Source organism: Dipodomys merriami, unplaced genomic scaffold (genome assembly GCF_024711535.1).
Source record: "Dipodomys merriami isolate MVZ:Mamm:240054 unplaced genomic scaffold, mDipMer1.0.p SCAF_37, whole genome shotgun sequence".
NCBI classification, from domain to species: Eukaryota; Metazoa; Chordata; class Mammalia; order Rodentia; family Heteromyidae; genus Dipodomys; species Dipodomys merriami.
In genome coordinates, this window is record NW_027205270.1 from 3183131 (window position 1) to 3199691 (window position 16561).

The following is a 16561-nucleotide window of genomic DNA, read 5'->3' on the forward strand; positions in this document are numbered from 1 at the left end:
GAGCTGACCTGGAACCATGGTTCTCCCAGTCTCAGATTTCCATATAGCTTGGGATGACAGGCGTGTTGAGAAGGGATCATGCAAACTCTCTTGCCTGGGCTGAGTCTCCTGTTCTTAGTCTCCCAAGTAGTTAAGATTACAGGAGTAAGTTACTAATTCCTAGCTCAAGACTCTCCCACCCCTCTTTCGGTTCTGGGCTTTAACTCAGGGCCTGGATGCTGTTCCTGAGCTTTTTCAGCTCAAGACTACCTCTCTACCACTAGACCCATAGCTCCACTTCTGGCTTTTTGGTGATCAGAGATAAGAGTCTCATGGATTTCCCTGTACAGGCTGGCTTTGAACTGCAGTCCTCAGATCTTAGCTTCCTAAGTAGCTAGGATTATAGGCATGAGCCACCAGTGTCCAGCCTTCTTTTTTTTTTTTTCCTTTTAATTCCAGGTTTAATTGCATCCCACACCACCTCTCAAAACCCTTCTCTACATGGCCTTCTCCTAATAGTCCTCCCCCTCCTCTGATCTGGTTTCCACCATGAAAGACAAAGCTCCCTTACCCCTGCATCTCCCAAATGAGATGAGGTACTTGAGTTAATGTAGAAGAAAATGATAACTGCAGGACTAGAAGTAACTCTTAGAGCTGAGGGCTTTTGAACCAGAAAATCTCTAAATTCAAGACAACTGTGATCTTTAACCTCCCTCACCTAACTCCCCAAGTGCAGAATCAGGGCATTTCAGGTCAGATTCTATAAACAACTCTCCTTGGCCATTCTCACAGGTGACCAATGAGGAAATAGCAATAGACTGCCGCTTGGGACTAAAGGAAGGACGCCCTTTCTCTGGGGTTACTGCCTGCATGGACTTCTGTGCCCACGCCCACAAAGACCAGCATAACCTCTACAATGGGTGCACAGTGGTAAGGAATCTTGTGTTTGTTCACCGCAGTGTGATCTTGGGAGGGAAACCCAGCTGTGATTTGTATAGAAAATGGACTTAAGACTAGGGAGGAACATGGAGGCCAGACTCTCTGGGAGGTGTCTGATCAAATAGGAGAAAACCTTCAGGAAATAAATGGACAGTTCTGGGATGGATTCTGTACTAGATGAACTCTGGATAATGTGGCTGCTTGCTCACCTCAAGTCTTTGGTGAGGTAAAGTATACTTCTAGATCTTAGTGGACACTTGGTCCACTTGGTCAAAGACTACAGAGTAGTCTTTGAAACATTAAACATTTATGAAGTATCAACAGGCCACAAGCCCTGTCTAGATGCTGGAGAATCAAGGGAACAAAGTTTCTAGCCATGTCAAGTGACTGCTATAATAGTGCTAAAGACCATGAGAAGGAAATGAAGGGATAAGTTGATAGGAGATGCTCTAATAGCTGAAGGGCCTGGATGCCATTCACAGAACAGTAGCATCATGAGAAGACCAGGTTTGGGAGTGAGAAGTCAAAAATTCAGTTTGATGTACCTACTAGGTGTGCAGGTGGGGTGTAGAGGAGGGAGATTTGAAGAACATAGTGTTCACAAAGCTCAGGTGGGAAGTGAGTGCAGAAGGAAGATAGATGGTGGGAATCTCTCAAAGAGATGGTGATGCCAGTGTTCTGCTCTGCTTTTTAATGAGATCCTATGTAGGGAGGATCTTTTTTTGCAGGAATCTGTGAAAGAGGGAAGGTGCTGTTAGATTCCACTGATAGCTTTTAATCCTGTGGGGATTGATGTTCCCATCTCAGGATTTCATTTTTACCCCGTCTTGTCTCTGTGTTCAAGACTAAGAAGCAAGATGGATCAGGCTCCTGTCTACAGGCTGTGTGGGGGTATCTAGCTGGAATACATAGAGAGGAGAGGTGTCAGGGTGAGGAAAAAAGCCAAGGAGAAGCACCAGGACATAGGAGAGAGCGAGAACAATGAGGTTGCTTGAATCTCAAAGCTTCTGGGATTTGGTGTAAATTAATGTAATTTCCCCCCCTAAATGAGAACTATTGTCTTTTAGCTAAATAATAACTGTCATTAAAAGTACCAACTTTTAACCAGGCACCAGTGGCTCACGCCTATAATACTAGCTACTCAGGAGGCTGAGATCTGAGAATCACAGTTCAAAGCCAGCCTAGGCAGGAAAGTCTGTGAGACTCTTATCTCCAATTAACCACCAGAAAACTGGAAGTGGCAGTGTGGCTCAAGTGGTAGAGCACTCGCCTTGAGCTGAAGAGAAAAAAAAGTACCAACTTTTAAATGATATATTTTTAAAAAAAGATTTACCTAAAATCTTATAGATAACTACAGTTAGCATTTGATGACCATCTCTTCAGACAGCTAGAGATCACATTGTATCTACATACTGTATCTGTATACTTTTCTTAGTTCAAGCTATCTGTATCAATGATATGGATTTATACCCACAGTTGCTATGGCTATGTTTACAGCTTTCTATCTCCAAGAATTAGATAGCTCTGTATGGAGCCCTTCTTCCAAGATCAAGACCAGAGTATCAAGAGTACAGAAACAGAGTTTGGCTGGGGGCTCAAACTCAAGTGTTAGAACAGTTGCAAAAAAACAAAAACAAAAAACCCAGAAAAATAAAAATAAGAGAATAAAATATATTTGGGGGAGAGGGGAAGCAAGACCCATTGAGAAAGCAAACAATAGTAATGAGCAAAGTATTTTTAAAGAAATTAATTGTAGCTGGTGCTGGAGGCTCACGCCTGTAATTCTAGCTACTCAGGAGGCTGAGATCTGAGGATCACCGTTCAAAGTCAGCTTAGGCAGGAAAGTCCATGAGATTCTTACCACCAATTAACTACCAGAAAACCAGAAGTAGAGCTGTGACTTACTGTGGTAGAACACTAGACTTGAGTGAAAAAGTTCAGCAATAGTGCCCAAGCCCCGAGGCCAAAACCTACAGCCAACAACAAAAAAAAATCAATTTCAAAAATATAAAAATTTGAAACATGTTTCATTGAATAAGTAGAAAACTGAATCATTTTGGAGGGCAGTTTGGCAGTATATAGCAGTATATAGGTCACGGACCTAACAAATAAAGTATCTTAGGAAATGTAGCTCAAAGGAGAGTTTGAAAAATATTGTTAGGGTAGGGAAAATTTGAAAACAAGTATGAATGTATAATAAGGGATTAGTTAAGTAAACTAACACATTGATAGAAAAAGCAATACTATGTAGATCTTAAATCATATCAAATATATTTAGTGCATAAGAAAATATACTTGTTGGGGCTGGGAAGGTGGCTCAGTGGTAGAGCGCTTGCCTTGAATGCATGACTCCCTGGGTTCAATTCCTCAGCACCACATAAGCAAAAAGAAAAAAGTCGGAAGTGGCACTGTGGCTCAAGTGGTAGAGCGTTAACCTTGAGCTGAAGAGCTGAGGGACAGCGTCCAGGCCCAGAGTTCAGGCCCCACGACCGGACCCCCCCCCCAAAAAAAAGTAAAAAAAAGAAAATATACTTGTTAAGAAAAAATGTTATTGATAATAACTATGTATAATATCCTATCTGAATATATTACCAAAACTTAGTTGTATAAGGTGAATGGACAGTGTCTACAGTGATTATTTCTTGGTAGTGAGATGATGGAGATAGGTTATTTTTTTCCTTTTTGCTTGCCTAAATTTTGTACAGCCAACATAAAGTTTTTCAATAAGAAACAAATTACCTTAGGAGCAAAAGGAACAAAGGTTTCTGGGCACTGGTGGCTCACACCTGTAATCCTAGCTACTCAGGAGGCTAAGACACGAGGATCGTGGTTCAAAGCCAGGGCAGGAAAGTCTGTGAGACTCTTATCTCCAATAAACCACCAGAAAACCAGAAGTGGCACTGTGGCTCAAGTGGAAGAGCACTAGCCCTGAGCTGAAGAGCTGAGGGACAGCGCCCAGGCCCAGAGTTCAAGCCCCACAACCGACAAAAAAAAAAAGTAAAGGTAGATCTGAGGCTCAGCTAGGTGACATGTGCAGTGGTAGCAATGCTGGGCTGAAGGTGGAAGAGCTCTCCTAGCCTGGCTCAGGTTCTCATCAGCATTGTGACTTTACCAGCCATCACAGCCCCTCTCAGCAGCACTAAGGACATTAAGATCATATGAAAGCTACAGTACAGACTGTTACTTGTTGCTGATACTGTTGCTTTTCAGAACCTCTAGGAAGTTGTAGGACTGAGTGAATGGCTGGAAGTGGGGCTGTGTGAGGAAAGAGGTCACATGTTTGAGGACTCAGATCCCTCCCTCCCACCATGGCCCATGACTTCTCCTTTTATGGAACAGGTGTGCACCCTGACTAAGGAAGACAATCGCTGCGTGGGCCAGATTCCTGAGGATGAACAGCTACATGTGCTCCCGCTCTACAAGATGGCCAACACGGATGAGTTTGGTAGTGAGGAGAACCAGAACGCCAAGGTGAGCAGTGGGGCCATCCAGGTGCTCACGGCCTTCCCTCGCGAGGTCCGGCGCCTGCCAGAGCCTGCCAAGTCATGCCGCCAGCGGCAGCTGGAAGCCAGGAAGGCAGCAGCTGAGAAGAAGAAGATTCAGAAGGAGAAACTGAGCACCCCCGAGAAGATCAAGCAAGAGGCCCTGGAGCTGGCTGGGGTCCCCACCGACCCAGGTGTGTAGAGAGAACACAACCAGGACAGGCATGGGTCAGATCTTCCAGGGGTCTTACTTCATCCATCCCTCCTTCCTACATCATGCTGGCTACTCAGGCAGAAAGTCCTCTGGCCCCTGAGCCACTGTGTCAGAAAGGTACCTGATTAGGGCCTAGTGTGGTAGCACACTCTCTCAAAACACCCAACTATTTGGGAAGTAGAAATGAGAAGATCACAGTTCAAGAATAGTCTGGGGGAAAAAGGTAGGGAGACCCTATCTTAACCAATAAGCCAGGCACTGTGGTTAATGCCTAGGAGCCATAGATAATAGGATGTGGCTCATGGCTGGCCCTGATCAAAATCTGAGACATTACCTACAAAATAACTAAAGAATAAAGGATTAGAGGGCATGGTTCATGTAGTAAAGTGCCTAGTAAGCATGAAGCCCTGAGTGCAAGCCCCAGTACCACAAAAGGAAAAGGAAAAAAGGTAACACAGTGGAATCACCTGGGCAAGTGAGTGCAAATTGACTGGCTGTCTTCAGGGAATGAGCCTTTGGATTCCCCTCCACTGCGCTCACATGCCCTCTTCATCTGGGGAATAGAACATTACACCAGGGCCCGGGGTGGGCAGCAGGGTTGTAGGCAGCTGTCATTTCTCCTCACCAGTATATGGGAATGGAGGTTGCTTTAGTGAAAACTTGAGTTTAATGTGGAGAGGTAATACTGCAAGAGCCACATGAACTGCACACCGCACCCCCCCAGGACTGGGGCCTGAGCTTAGGAGGACCTAGGGAGAATTGCAGGCTCAGCACTCACCCATCCTGCCTCTCCTGACAAGACCCATCTCAAGGACAGAGGGAGATCACGTCCCAAGCCCTACACCTCACACCTTGCCTTCTGCTTTTGTAGGCCTGTCCTTGAAGGGTGGGTTGGCCCAGCAAAGCCTGAAGCCCTCCCTGAAGGTGGAGCCACAGAACCACTTCAGCTCTTTCAAGTACAGCAGCAACGCGGTGGTAGAGAGCTACTCGGTGCTGGGCAGTTGCCGGCCCTCAGATCCCTACAGCATGAGCAGTGTGTATTCTTACCACTCCCACTATGCACAGCCCAGCCTGGCCTCCGTCAATGGCTTCCACGCCAAGTATGCTCTTCCCTCCTTCAGCTACTATGGCTTTCCATCCAGCAACCCCGTCTTTCCCTCCCAGTTCCTGGGTCCTGGTGCCTGGGGACACGGTGGGAGCAATGGAAGTTTTGAGAAGAAGCCAGACCTCCACGCTCTGCACAACAGCCTGAGCCCGGCCTACGGTGGTGCTGAGTTTGCCGAGCTGCCTGGCCAGGCTGTCACCACAGATACCCACCACCCTGCTCCTCACCACCAGCAGCCTGCTTACCCAGGTCCCAAGGATTATCTACTTCCCAAGGCTCCCCAGCTCCACCCTGCATCCAGGGACCCCTCTCCTTTTGCTCCAAGCTCCAACTGCTATAACAGATCCATCAAGCAAGAGCCAGTAGACCCACTGGCTCAGGCTGAATCTGTACCCAGAGACTCCGGTAAGATGGGCAAAACACCTTTGCCCGAAGCATCTCAGAATGGGGGACCCAATCACCTTTGGGGGCAGTACTCAGGAGGCTCAAGCATGTCACCCAAGAGGACTAACAGTGTAGGTGGCGGCTGGGGTATGTTCCCTCGAGGGGAGAGCCCTGCCATTGGATCTGACAAGCTTAATTCTTTTGGAGCTAGCTGCCTGACCCCAGCACACTTCCCAGATGGCCAGTGGGGGCTGTTCCCTGGTGAGGGGCAGCCGTCAACCCCCCATCCTGGAGGACGGCTGCGAGGCAAACCATGGAGCCCCTGCAAGTTTGGGAACAGCTCCTCGGCCTTGGCTGGGCCGGGTCTGACTGAGAAGCCATGGGGAGTAGGGGGAGCGGATTTCAACTCTGCACTGAAAGGCGGTCCTGGGTTTCAAGACAAGTTGTGGAATCCCATGAAAGGGGAGGAGGCAAGGATTCCCACCTCCAGCTCAAGCCAGCTGGATAAAGCCTGGCAGGCCTTCGGTATGCCCCTGGGCTCCAGTGAGAAGCTATTTGGGGCCCTGAAGTCAGAGGAGAAGCTGTGGGATCCCTTCAGCCTGGAGGAAGGGACGGCTGAGGAGCCCCCCAGCAAAGGGGTGGTGAAGGAAGAGAAGGGTGGTCCAGTGGTGGAGGAGGAAGAAGAGGAGCTGTGGTCAGACAGTGAACACAACTTCCTGGATGAGAACATTGGTGGCGTGGCCGTGGCCCCTGCCCATGGCTCCATCCTCATCGAGTGCGCCCGGCGGGAGCTGCATGCCACCACGCCGCTCAAGAAGCCCAACCGCTTCCATCCCACCCGCATCTCGCTGGTCTTCTACCAGCACAAGAACCTCAACCAGCCCAATCACGGGCTGGCCCTCTGGGAGGCTAAGATGAAGCAGCTGGCAGAGCGGGCGCGGGCGCGGCAGGAGGAAGCTGCGAGGCTGGGCCTGGGCCAACAGGAGGCCAAGCTCTATGGGAAGAAGCGCAAGTGGGGGGGCGCTATCGTTGCAGAGTCCCAGAACAAGGAGAAGAAGAGGGCTGTCCCCACCCGGCAGGCACTGGCCATGCCCACAGACTCGGCGGTCACCGTGTCCTCTTATGCCTACACAAAGGTCACTGGCCCCTACAGCCGCTGGATCTAGGTGCCAGGAGCCAGCGTACCTCAGCGTCGGGCCCCGCCCGAGCTGCCTCTGTGGTGCTTTTGCCCTCACACCTGGGGGCGGGTTGGGGGTGCAGAAGTCTTTCTATATCTACATATATGGATATGCCTATCATATATATGTATTTATGGTCCAAACCTCAGAACTGACCCGCCCCTCCCTTTCCTACTTCCCCAGCACTTTGAAGAAGAAACTACGGCTGTCGGGTGATTTTTTTTTTTCGTGATCTTAATATTTATATCTCCATGTTTTATTTTTCCCCTTATTTGAGGGGCTTTTTTTCCTTTGTTTTTAAAACTCTATCCTTGTATATCACAATAATGGAAAGAAAGTTTATAGTGTCCTTTCACAAAGGAGTGGTTTTAAATTCCATTTAAAATGTATATTTATTGGATTTTTTAAAAAAGCGACAATAGTAATGGTAGCAGCTAGACGGGAGGGGCCAGCAGTGCTGTTCCTGCCCAGCCAGTGCAGCCTCCTGGGAGCTGATGGTTCTCTCAGCCATCTGCCCCTCCGAGCCAAGGGCAGCGGATAGCCCCGCTCCATCCGTCTGTCCCTCCCCGTGCACAGGGACTGCTCTGGACAGCCTCTGTCTTCTCTGGAGGGTGGGAAAAGCTATACACAAACATCTGGGGTCCCTTCCCAGTTGGCAGTGGGCCTCAGCCCCCCCAGGTCTGGCCAGAGATGCTGGTGTAGATCTCCCCAGAAACCAGATTGCAAGTAGACGGCTTCAAGCTTGCTAGTCTCCACACTGAATCCTCTCTGTCCGTTATTTATCAAGTACATGATGTCCTGGTTCGCTAGATGGCCCCTCATGCTGGAGCGAGAGTCAAGAGGCTCCTGGGAGCCCTTTCCACCACTTTGATAAGCCAATGAATACTGGGCTGAAGGAATCTTAGTGGCAGTTTTTAAAAATCGCCCCACAGTTTATGCTGATACTGAAAAAGGGCTACTGTATTTTTAAAAACAAGAAGTTGAACCCAAGCTGTGACGAGCTATCCAGGCTCTGTGGCTCTGCTTGGTGCTGTGCTGTGCAGGGAACCTGGTGCTGTAAGTATTGTGCTGGAACTTTCTTGACTCTTGGGTCAGGTGGGGTCCTTCGGGAGCTCAGCGAGCCAGTGTAACAACAGTTAACACATCTGTCCTTATTCCTAGATCTCCACATCGGACAATGGTGCATGCCTCCCCGGTCCCCCCCCCAACTTATTCTCATGTGGGGAGGGGCCTGTACTTAATTTGAAAGTCCAAGAGTCAAACGTTTTCAACAGGTTGCTATGATTTTTATTCCTTCATTGGTGCCAGTTCTCCATCGGATCATTTTTCTTTTCCTTCCTCCCCTTTCCACCCCTTGTAACACACCCATTCTAAAATTCTGGTGCATTTGTGTAGTCCTTTGATGAGAATGTGGTGCTTAATTTTTGTGACATTGTCAAAGAGAGGTTGGGCCTGTCTGGTAGAAGCAACCTTCATTTTACAGCAAGTCAGACTTATTGGGGTGTGTGCTTTCCTGTGGTATTCACAGAAAAGAAACCAAGCTACTCACGTGGATATGTGTGGTGAGTGGGGAGCTTCATGAGGGCACACAGGGGGACATGGCCACCCAGTGAGTGACAGTCAAGCCCTGAGGGAAAAAAAATCAGGTATTTATTAAGCAGTTTTATTCAGATGTGGGTCTTCATGAATTAAGTTTAACAATCAGATGGCAATGCTAAAGGCAAGTTCCTGAGCCTCCAGGTGCCTTGTGTCAGAGCTGAGAGCTGCCCCACTGCGTTTACTAGAAGCTTCTGAAGCCCTGGCGGAGAGTCTCTGTAAGATGTCCTGAGCATTCATGTGGTCTGGTTTTAACTGTAAATAGTGAAAGATTTTTTTAAGCACTTTTGCCTAGATTTAAACAGCAACTTGGGGGAAAAAATACATTTTAACATGTAATTGTGGGAGAAATTGTAAATAGTAGCTAAATATTTAATGTGCTTTGTCTATCCTCCACTTTTACCATATTCTGTAAAGTTGCATTTATTTTACAGGACAAAAATGAAATATTATTGCTTTTGAAATAAATACCCAAGAGCTTATCAGGATTTAGATTTATTCAGAACTCAGATTTATAGGAAAACCTCTGACCTTCAGTTTGACAAGCGAAAGGAGGCAGAGTCTTTAAGAAGCATGCTGATTTTCTAGTTTTGAGGAAAAGTTGGGTCCTTTAAAAGCTATTTTGCTTATCGCATCAGTACTTTTACGCAGGTCTCATTTGACTCCTTGCTTAGGTAGATGCGGGGGTGCCTTGAAAACTTCATTTTAAATGATCTTAAGCAAGAAATATGCTATTTTGCGAAACATTTGGAGAATGTGACCGTCCGTATGGCTCGTGGAAGCCCCAGGTTGGCTGTTGGTTTGGAAGGTCCTGAGTGTAACCCAGGTGATTCTGATACTTGGCATGTGTGAGTCTCTCTGATGTGTGTTCAGTATACTCTTTCTCTTGTCACCCTACGGTAGCAAAGCCATTAGAAGAAAGAAACCAATACAAGCTAAAAAGCATGTGACGTGTGTCCCCCTTGCCACACAGCCTTGGTTCATAAGCTCTAGGCCAGGAAACAGGCTACAGCGAGGCCAGGCGAGGTGAGGGACAGGCAGTCTGTGTTGGATGTTCCCAATCCCACCCCCACCCCTGAGCGAGCATTTTTCCAGAGTTAGGGGTGCTGTGGCCATGCTAGTGCCCATGCTGACTTTTCACACACTACATGTATAACCTACCTCAAATCTCAGTCATTGAAATGAGCATGCTTTAGATGTGTATTTAAGAAGTAACTATGCACAGCTCTTCAGTCCCCCTCCCCTTGCTGCTGAAGGCTTCTTAAAAAAAGAAAAAAAATCAAATTTTTATTTTTTACTGGCACTAATCATTTTTTTAAGCCCTAAAAGTGATTGAAAGACATTTGTATCATGAGAAGAAAAGTGAAAGCCATTGCAACTAAAGAACCTAACAGCATGACCAAGTTTTAAGAGTACTGTGTCATCGGAAAATGATAGTCTTACAGTCATCTCCCCTGGGTGCCCCATCCACGGACACCATCCACACACCGTGCACATGTCTGCTTCATTTTTTGCTTTGTTTTCCCGGCTTATTGTATACCAGGGAAGTACTTGGAAAGTTCAACGTAAGAGACCTTTTTTTAAGTAAAAATCAACCTTGCAGCAGGTTCTCACAAAATAACTGGTGCTAGCTTCAGAAACCATCTTACCATCAGAAGGCTCCACTAAGGGTGTTGCATAGATTTGGGGGAAGGGGGTTGTTTTCGGGTCTGGTTTATCAGCAGGGCCTAAATTCCCCACGCCCAATCTCCTGGGTGCTACTTTGCCTTCTAACTGAGATGATAGTGGTGTGCATGGAAAGGGATTCTCCCGGCCCCTCTGGCCCTCCCATCTGCCTCTTGGAAACAGTAGTTTGCAGAGCAAGAGACTGTTTTGAAAAGTGCTGAAGCAAGGAGGGAAGTAGCGTGGTTCTGTTGCTTTGTATCAGACAGCAATAGGTGCATGAGGATGGTTGTAATCTGATGTCAGTGAAAGAAATCCAGCCAGACTTTGTTCTTGAAGTTTAACTCTTCAAGATCTCACACCAAGGCAAAGGTGGTGGGAAACTCTGATAGCCCTGATGTGCCTCAACCAGTATCTTTCCTTTTGTTACTGAAATGTGTTTTATGGACTAGGAAGCATTTTTATGAATTGAAATAGTCTAAATAAAATGGTGCTATGGTGTTTTAATGTGACTGTCCCTGATCCTGTCTCGCTGAGGTGCTATCAATGTTCTGAAACCACAACCAACCAAAAACAAGGTGGGCTCCAGTCTCTCTGCTTTTTATTTCCCCGTCCCCCCCCCCCTTTTGGTGCTGTCTTCCTAGACCTCTGTTTACCATGCTATACTCAGCTCTGAACAGGTTTTTGTTTTGGTTTGGTTTATTGTTGTTTGGGTTTGTTGTTCTTACCTTGGTGGCCAAAGAAAGGCAAGAAAGCAAGTCACTCCTTGGTCAGGGAAGCAGTGAAGAGTGGACACTGTGATTTTTGTACCCATCTTTTGGGGCCAGATGAGACAGGGCCTGGGGGGTGATGCTTTAGAAGAAGGGGGTTCAGGTACTCCTCCTCTTCTAGCTTGGCAGGCATCCTCCTGTGGTCCAGGGTGCTAAGCAGATGACCCTGGAGCCTTGAACGGGGACACCGAGGGTCCAGAGAGGGCTCCTTCCTCACTAGGCACCAGGACCATGGCAGACAAGGAGCTTGCTCCTTGCTCACCACAGCCTTTGGCCAGCATGGCTTCTGCTGCTCTTGTGGGCAGCTCCTTGAATCCAGACTGGAGACATAGCGCCTTTGTCCTTTGGTGCCACTGAGGCTGCTTTTTTAGTTGGTGCTAAATTTCTCCTTGGGTCCACAGAAGTTGGGTGTTTTAAGAACATAACAGGAAGCTCCATTTTTGCATCATCCACTGTCACAATTTTTTTTTAAATACCTCAAAAGCAGGGCATTGTGACATCTTCAATAGTTCTCTGAGCGTCTGATACCTGCGGGTTATCCATTTGATGACATACTTGACCTTGACAAATCTGGGGTCATTTTGGTTTTCATTCTTCAGCAGTTATGATGGCAAAATGCTGAAAGGAAGGAGCATGATTGGCTTTTATTCTCCATAAGTTTTCTTGCTTTTGAATAAATGTGAATTTCCTATGCCCATCTTATTGAGCTTTGTCATCATTGCTGTCATTTCAAATGACTTCCCCTCAACACCTAGTTTTATTAGCCAGCTGCATGTGCTGCTGTCCATGGCCAACTTCAACATTCCCCGGACCAAAAGAACGTTTTTGAGGTGCGTACCCCCGCACAGGCTCCCAGCCCCACACCCTCCTATGCATAGTTGTTTCTATGAGTGCAACCTGTCTGGCACACCCAGCCCTTCCTCCTGCAGAGCTGCCAGCAAAGGCCAAGCAATAGGCTTCTCCCCCGAGCAAAGACCTGGGCGGCCACACCAGGTCTGAAGCTGATTTGTGCCTAAGAATCAGCGAGCTATTTGGCCTGGTCCGCACTTGCTTCTATTCTGATATCAGGGACGCTTTTTATATTGCTCGAGCTCTTCTCCTCGTGACTGCCGTCACTTAGGGCGCTCATCACTCTTCATATGGGAACTTAAAATACTAATTGGCACATTTGGACATCTCAAATTTTCTTGGTTCTAATATCTTTTCTTTTTTCTTTTTGGGGGGAAGGGGGAGAAAAAATGGAGTGGTGTCTTTTTTTTTCCATGTATTTAAAGAAACAAGGACTGGTCGTCTCGTGGCATTTTAATGCATTAGACTTAATCTAGAACCCTTGTAGCTTTCGGATGTGGTTTATTTCTTATCTGTTTGAATTCCTGTTTGGTTACTTGGCTTCCAATGGAGGTGAACTTAACAACCATACTTGAATATTCCGTCTTGACTTTGTAAACTGTGGCTACTTGAAATGAAGTTTTATCTGGGGTTGATGGATGAATGGTAGATTTTTTGCAATGTCTCAAGGCAATAGGATGTGTATTATTAAACTGTAGATATCCTTAGTACAGTAAATTTATGCTGATAATTTTATTTTGTATAATTTTTACCTTTTTGTTAATTTTTTCCTTCTACTTTATTGGTTTGAGCTACCCCCCCTTGCCCTTCCTTCTCCCCCAGTGTTTCAGTAAATTTAATTTAGGGTGCCTAGAAATTGCAAGTATGTATCCTTTTTTTGATTTGTATTTTATTATAATTTACACAAACAACTGGGTTTGTGAACTGTATTACTCCTGGTATCTTTAAAATATTGTGGGTGTTTTAATAAATTTTATATTTATTTTTTGCACTCAAATTCAGTGTGGGTCTTTTTTTTCCTCTTGAACATGGACTAAATTGTGACATTGAAGAGACCCATAGTCCCTCTTCCAGTTTCTGTTGTAGATGCCCAGCGGAAGCCCTGACTCCACGGTGAGGGAGACTGTCCTGATGCTCCTGCCACCTGGTCAAGGGGTGCTCAGACCCTGTCTGCTGGTAAACCTGGATTCTGCCAACTTAGATGTACCCTTCCCCTACCATTAAAAGTTTACCTTCCAACATTACATTTACTAATGATCACTGAATTCTCTCTGGTTCCAATGCCTTGGACATAAGTTGAACAGGAAGAGGGAAAAGATGGAGAAGAACTCTGCTCCCTCAGGCCCAATGTTCCTAATTAATAGTGTCAATTCTGGCATTGGCTCTTGATTAGGGAACTGAGTGAAGAAGGAGAAAGGAGAAAGAGAAATGAAAAGCTGCCTCTCCCTGCTACTTGGAATCGCAAACACGCTCACATCGTGTGTCTGAGACAAGCAACTCAGCCTCCATAAACCCCCCTACAGCCCACTAGGTCATTGTAAACAGGAATGCTCACTGCTGAGGGCCTATCAGCAATACAGAGCTACATCTTTTAAAATATCTGCCTGTTTTATGTTGTATAGATAGAAATATCTTTAACATGGAGTTCTTTATCAAATTCTTGAGGGATTCCATATCAACTTGGTGCAGTTATGAACTAATCCACATATACTTCAGTGTAAGCCCACCCGCAGAGTCTCTTCCTATGACAGCAGTGTCCCAGTAAGACCCCCTGCTACATGACTCGAATCCTAATTCCCTGCTCACACCTACAGCATCATTCTTCATTGGCTCTAGAGACAGGCCATCTGATTCCAGGTAGGATCTGGTGGTCAATCCCACACAAAGATACCAAGAACCCCATGATCTAGTCATGGTATTTTGATAAGTGCTCACCAATGTTTCATAACTTTTAAAGCACTGAAGGCTCAGGAAAGAACATGCATGACTCTCTTTCTCATGATGTGAGCCGATCAGTTCCATCTCTCTATCATTCTCTGTAAATAGGTTACTAACATAAGGTAGATATGAAGATAGATATGAAGAATAATAAAGTACTGCAGAAGTAAAAGTCCCAGGCATTTAGAACATGGCAGGTAAGAACCATTATGAGCTGGGCATGGTGGCTTACACCTGTAATCCTAGCTACTCAGGAGGCTGAGATTTGAGGATCTTGGTTCAAAGCCAGCCTGGGCAGAAAAGGCCATGAGACTTTTATCTTCAATAACCCACTCAGAAAACCAGAAGTGGTACTGTGGCTCAAGTGGTAGAGAGCTAGCATTGAGCTGAAGAGCACAAGGACAGCTCCCAGGCCCGGAGTTAAGACCCACAACCGATGGAAAAAAGAAAAAGAACCATTATGACTAACACACAAATCTGTTAGTCCCTGAAGAGTCCAATAATAATCTTAGACCACATCATGACTTCTCATGTGAACTCCCAATCAATTCTCAACTTGTCTATGCAACTTGCATAGACAAGTACTTCATGCAGTACTTGAATTTCAGCCATTTTTAAGTGGCCTGTCTGTTTAACTCATTCTCTCTGCCTATTTTGAATCTTGTCTTTGAGGGAGTATCCATTATTCCTAGCTAGTTACACAACTGTCAACAACCTGATGAAAAGCTAACTTGGGAGAGCCACGAATCATCTTCACGCCTCCCATTTTAGTCCCCAAAGAATGGGTACTCACCACTCTGGTGGAGGAACTAGGCTCAACCCACACTTACCCATTGCACATTCCTGTCAATGCTATGAGGACAGGAAAGACAGGAACACAGCCTTGTCAAACTCTAGATCTTGACAACCCCACCCCAACTCCCACCTCCAGAAGTCTTGACAGGTAGATACCCCTTTCCCACCTGACTAGATGTCCCCCAACCTCCTACCCTTCATTCACTTCCCTGTGTCCTTAGCCTTTTCTCTGTACACGCTGATCCCTGCTCCTGGGTGTCCCATCCTACTGACTTGATTGAAACCCTTTGCCATTCTGGGAGGACATACCACATTTTGTTACCCCAGTTCTTCAGCTCCTCCCCTTCCATACTCTTCGGTCTGCCCAGACCTAATCCTACTGCGCCTCCCCCCACCCCCACCGGCCTCACGCTGTCATATCAATCCTCTCCCCAGCATCCTGTTCCATTTCTACAAGTACAGACAGCCAGCCTCAAATTTTACTCACTTGTTCATGCCCTGGCTTCTCCAGAATAAAAAAAAAAAGCTGATTCCCAGGCCAGACAGCCTCTTCCTCATTTCATTTCTAAAACCTTGGCTTAGGCCCCCTTACCCATCCCAGCCCTCTGTGCCTGGGCTCCATGGCTGGTAATGTTCCATGTCCCAAGGGCCTGAAGACTTCACTCTCCCCTTCACAGTCCCGTTGGTGCCTTATGTCTTTTAAATACCAGTTCCCCAGGGGAATCAACTCAATCTCCGTGGTCTGCAGGCTTTCCCTTCAAAGCCCTTGTTCAGACACACTAGGCCTCAACTCTGACTCCAATGTCAGAATCAACTCAATCTCCGTGGTCTGCAGGCTTTCCCTTCAAAGCCCTTGTTCAGACACACTAGGCCTCAACTCTGACTCCAATGTCAGTGATTCCCAAAGCCGTGACTAACCCAAGCCTCCCTCATGAGTCTTGGCAACTGGACTAGGATCTGGATGGCTATTTCTCAGAGCCAAATCCTTAAACCACACCACAACTAAAACAGGCCTCTCTACTCTGCCAAATTACCCATATAATAACATCCTGAAACTCATCGTCTTAATGTCATCCAACTACTTGAGAGTAGAGGTAGGAGCACACAGGTCAAGTCCAGCCCAGGCAAAAAGCAAGAGCGCATCTCAACAAAACAAGCCAGGCATGATGGCACTTTTCTGTCCAATATAGCTATGCAGGAGGCATAAGTCAGAAGCTCAAAATCCAAGGCTATACATAGGCAAACCTGAGAACTCTATCTGAAAAACAACCAGACTAAAAAAGGTTGGAGGCATAAAGTGGTAAGAACACCTGCCTAGCAAGCATGAAGCCCTGAGTTCAAACCCCAGTACTGCTAAAAAAAAAGCATCAGATTCTCGACCAGGCATCTAGCCAAAAGCACAATTGATAGTATTATAGTGCTGGGGACAGAATTCACAATAGAACATGAAGGCCTATACAGTGAAGGGCTAGAGAGTAGCTCAGTGGTGAAGCACTTACCTTGCATGCAGGAAGCCCTGGGTTTCATCCCCAGAGCCAGTGAAATAGAGAGGGATTGGGAGAATGAAAAATCATACACTAAAATACAGGCAGCTATTAAAAAATCTTACCAGAGCCGGCACCAGTGGCTCACGCCTGTAAATCCTAGCTACTCAGGAGGCTTAGATCTGA

At 46.5% G+C, this 16561-nt stretch overlaps 1 protein-coding gene across 6 annotated transcripts in view; it reads left to right on the forward strand.

Annotated features, from left to right (window-relative positions):
* The window catches only part of Tet3 (tet methylcytosine dioxygenase 3), a 104146-nt gene extending 90997 nt beyond the window's left edge, over positions 1-13149 (forward strand). For all 6 annotated transcript variants that reach the window (XM_069989008.1, XM_069989009.1, XM_069989010.1 and 3 more), the window contains 3 exons: positions 772-909; positions 4258-4594; positions 5486-13149. In XM_069989008.1, coding sequence (XP_069845109.1) covers positions 772-909; positions 4258-4594; positions 5486-7269 — 2259 coding nt within the window. In that variant the 3' untranslated portion in view covers positions 7270-13149. The remainder of the gene's footprint in view (positions 1-771; positions 910-4257; positions 4595-5485) is intronic.
* The last annotated feature ends 3412 nt before the right edge of the window (positions 13150-16561 follow it).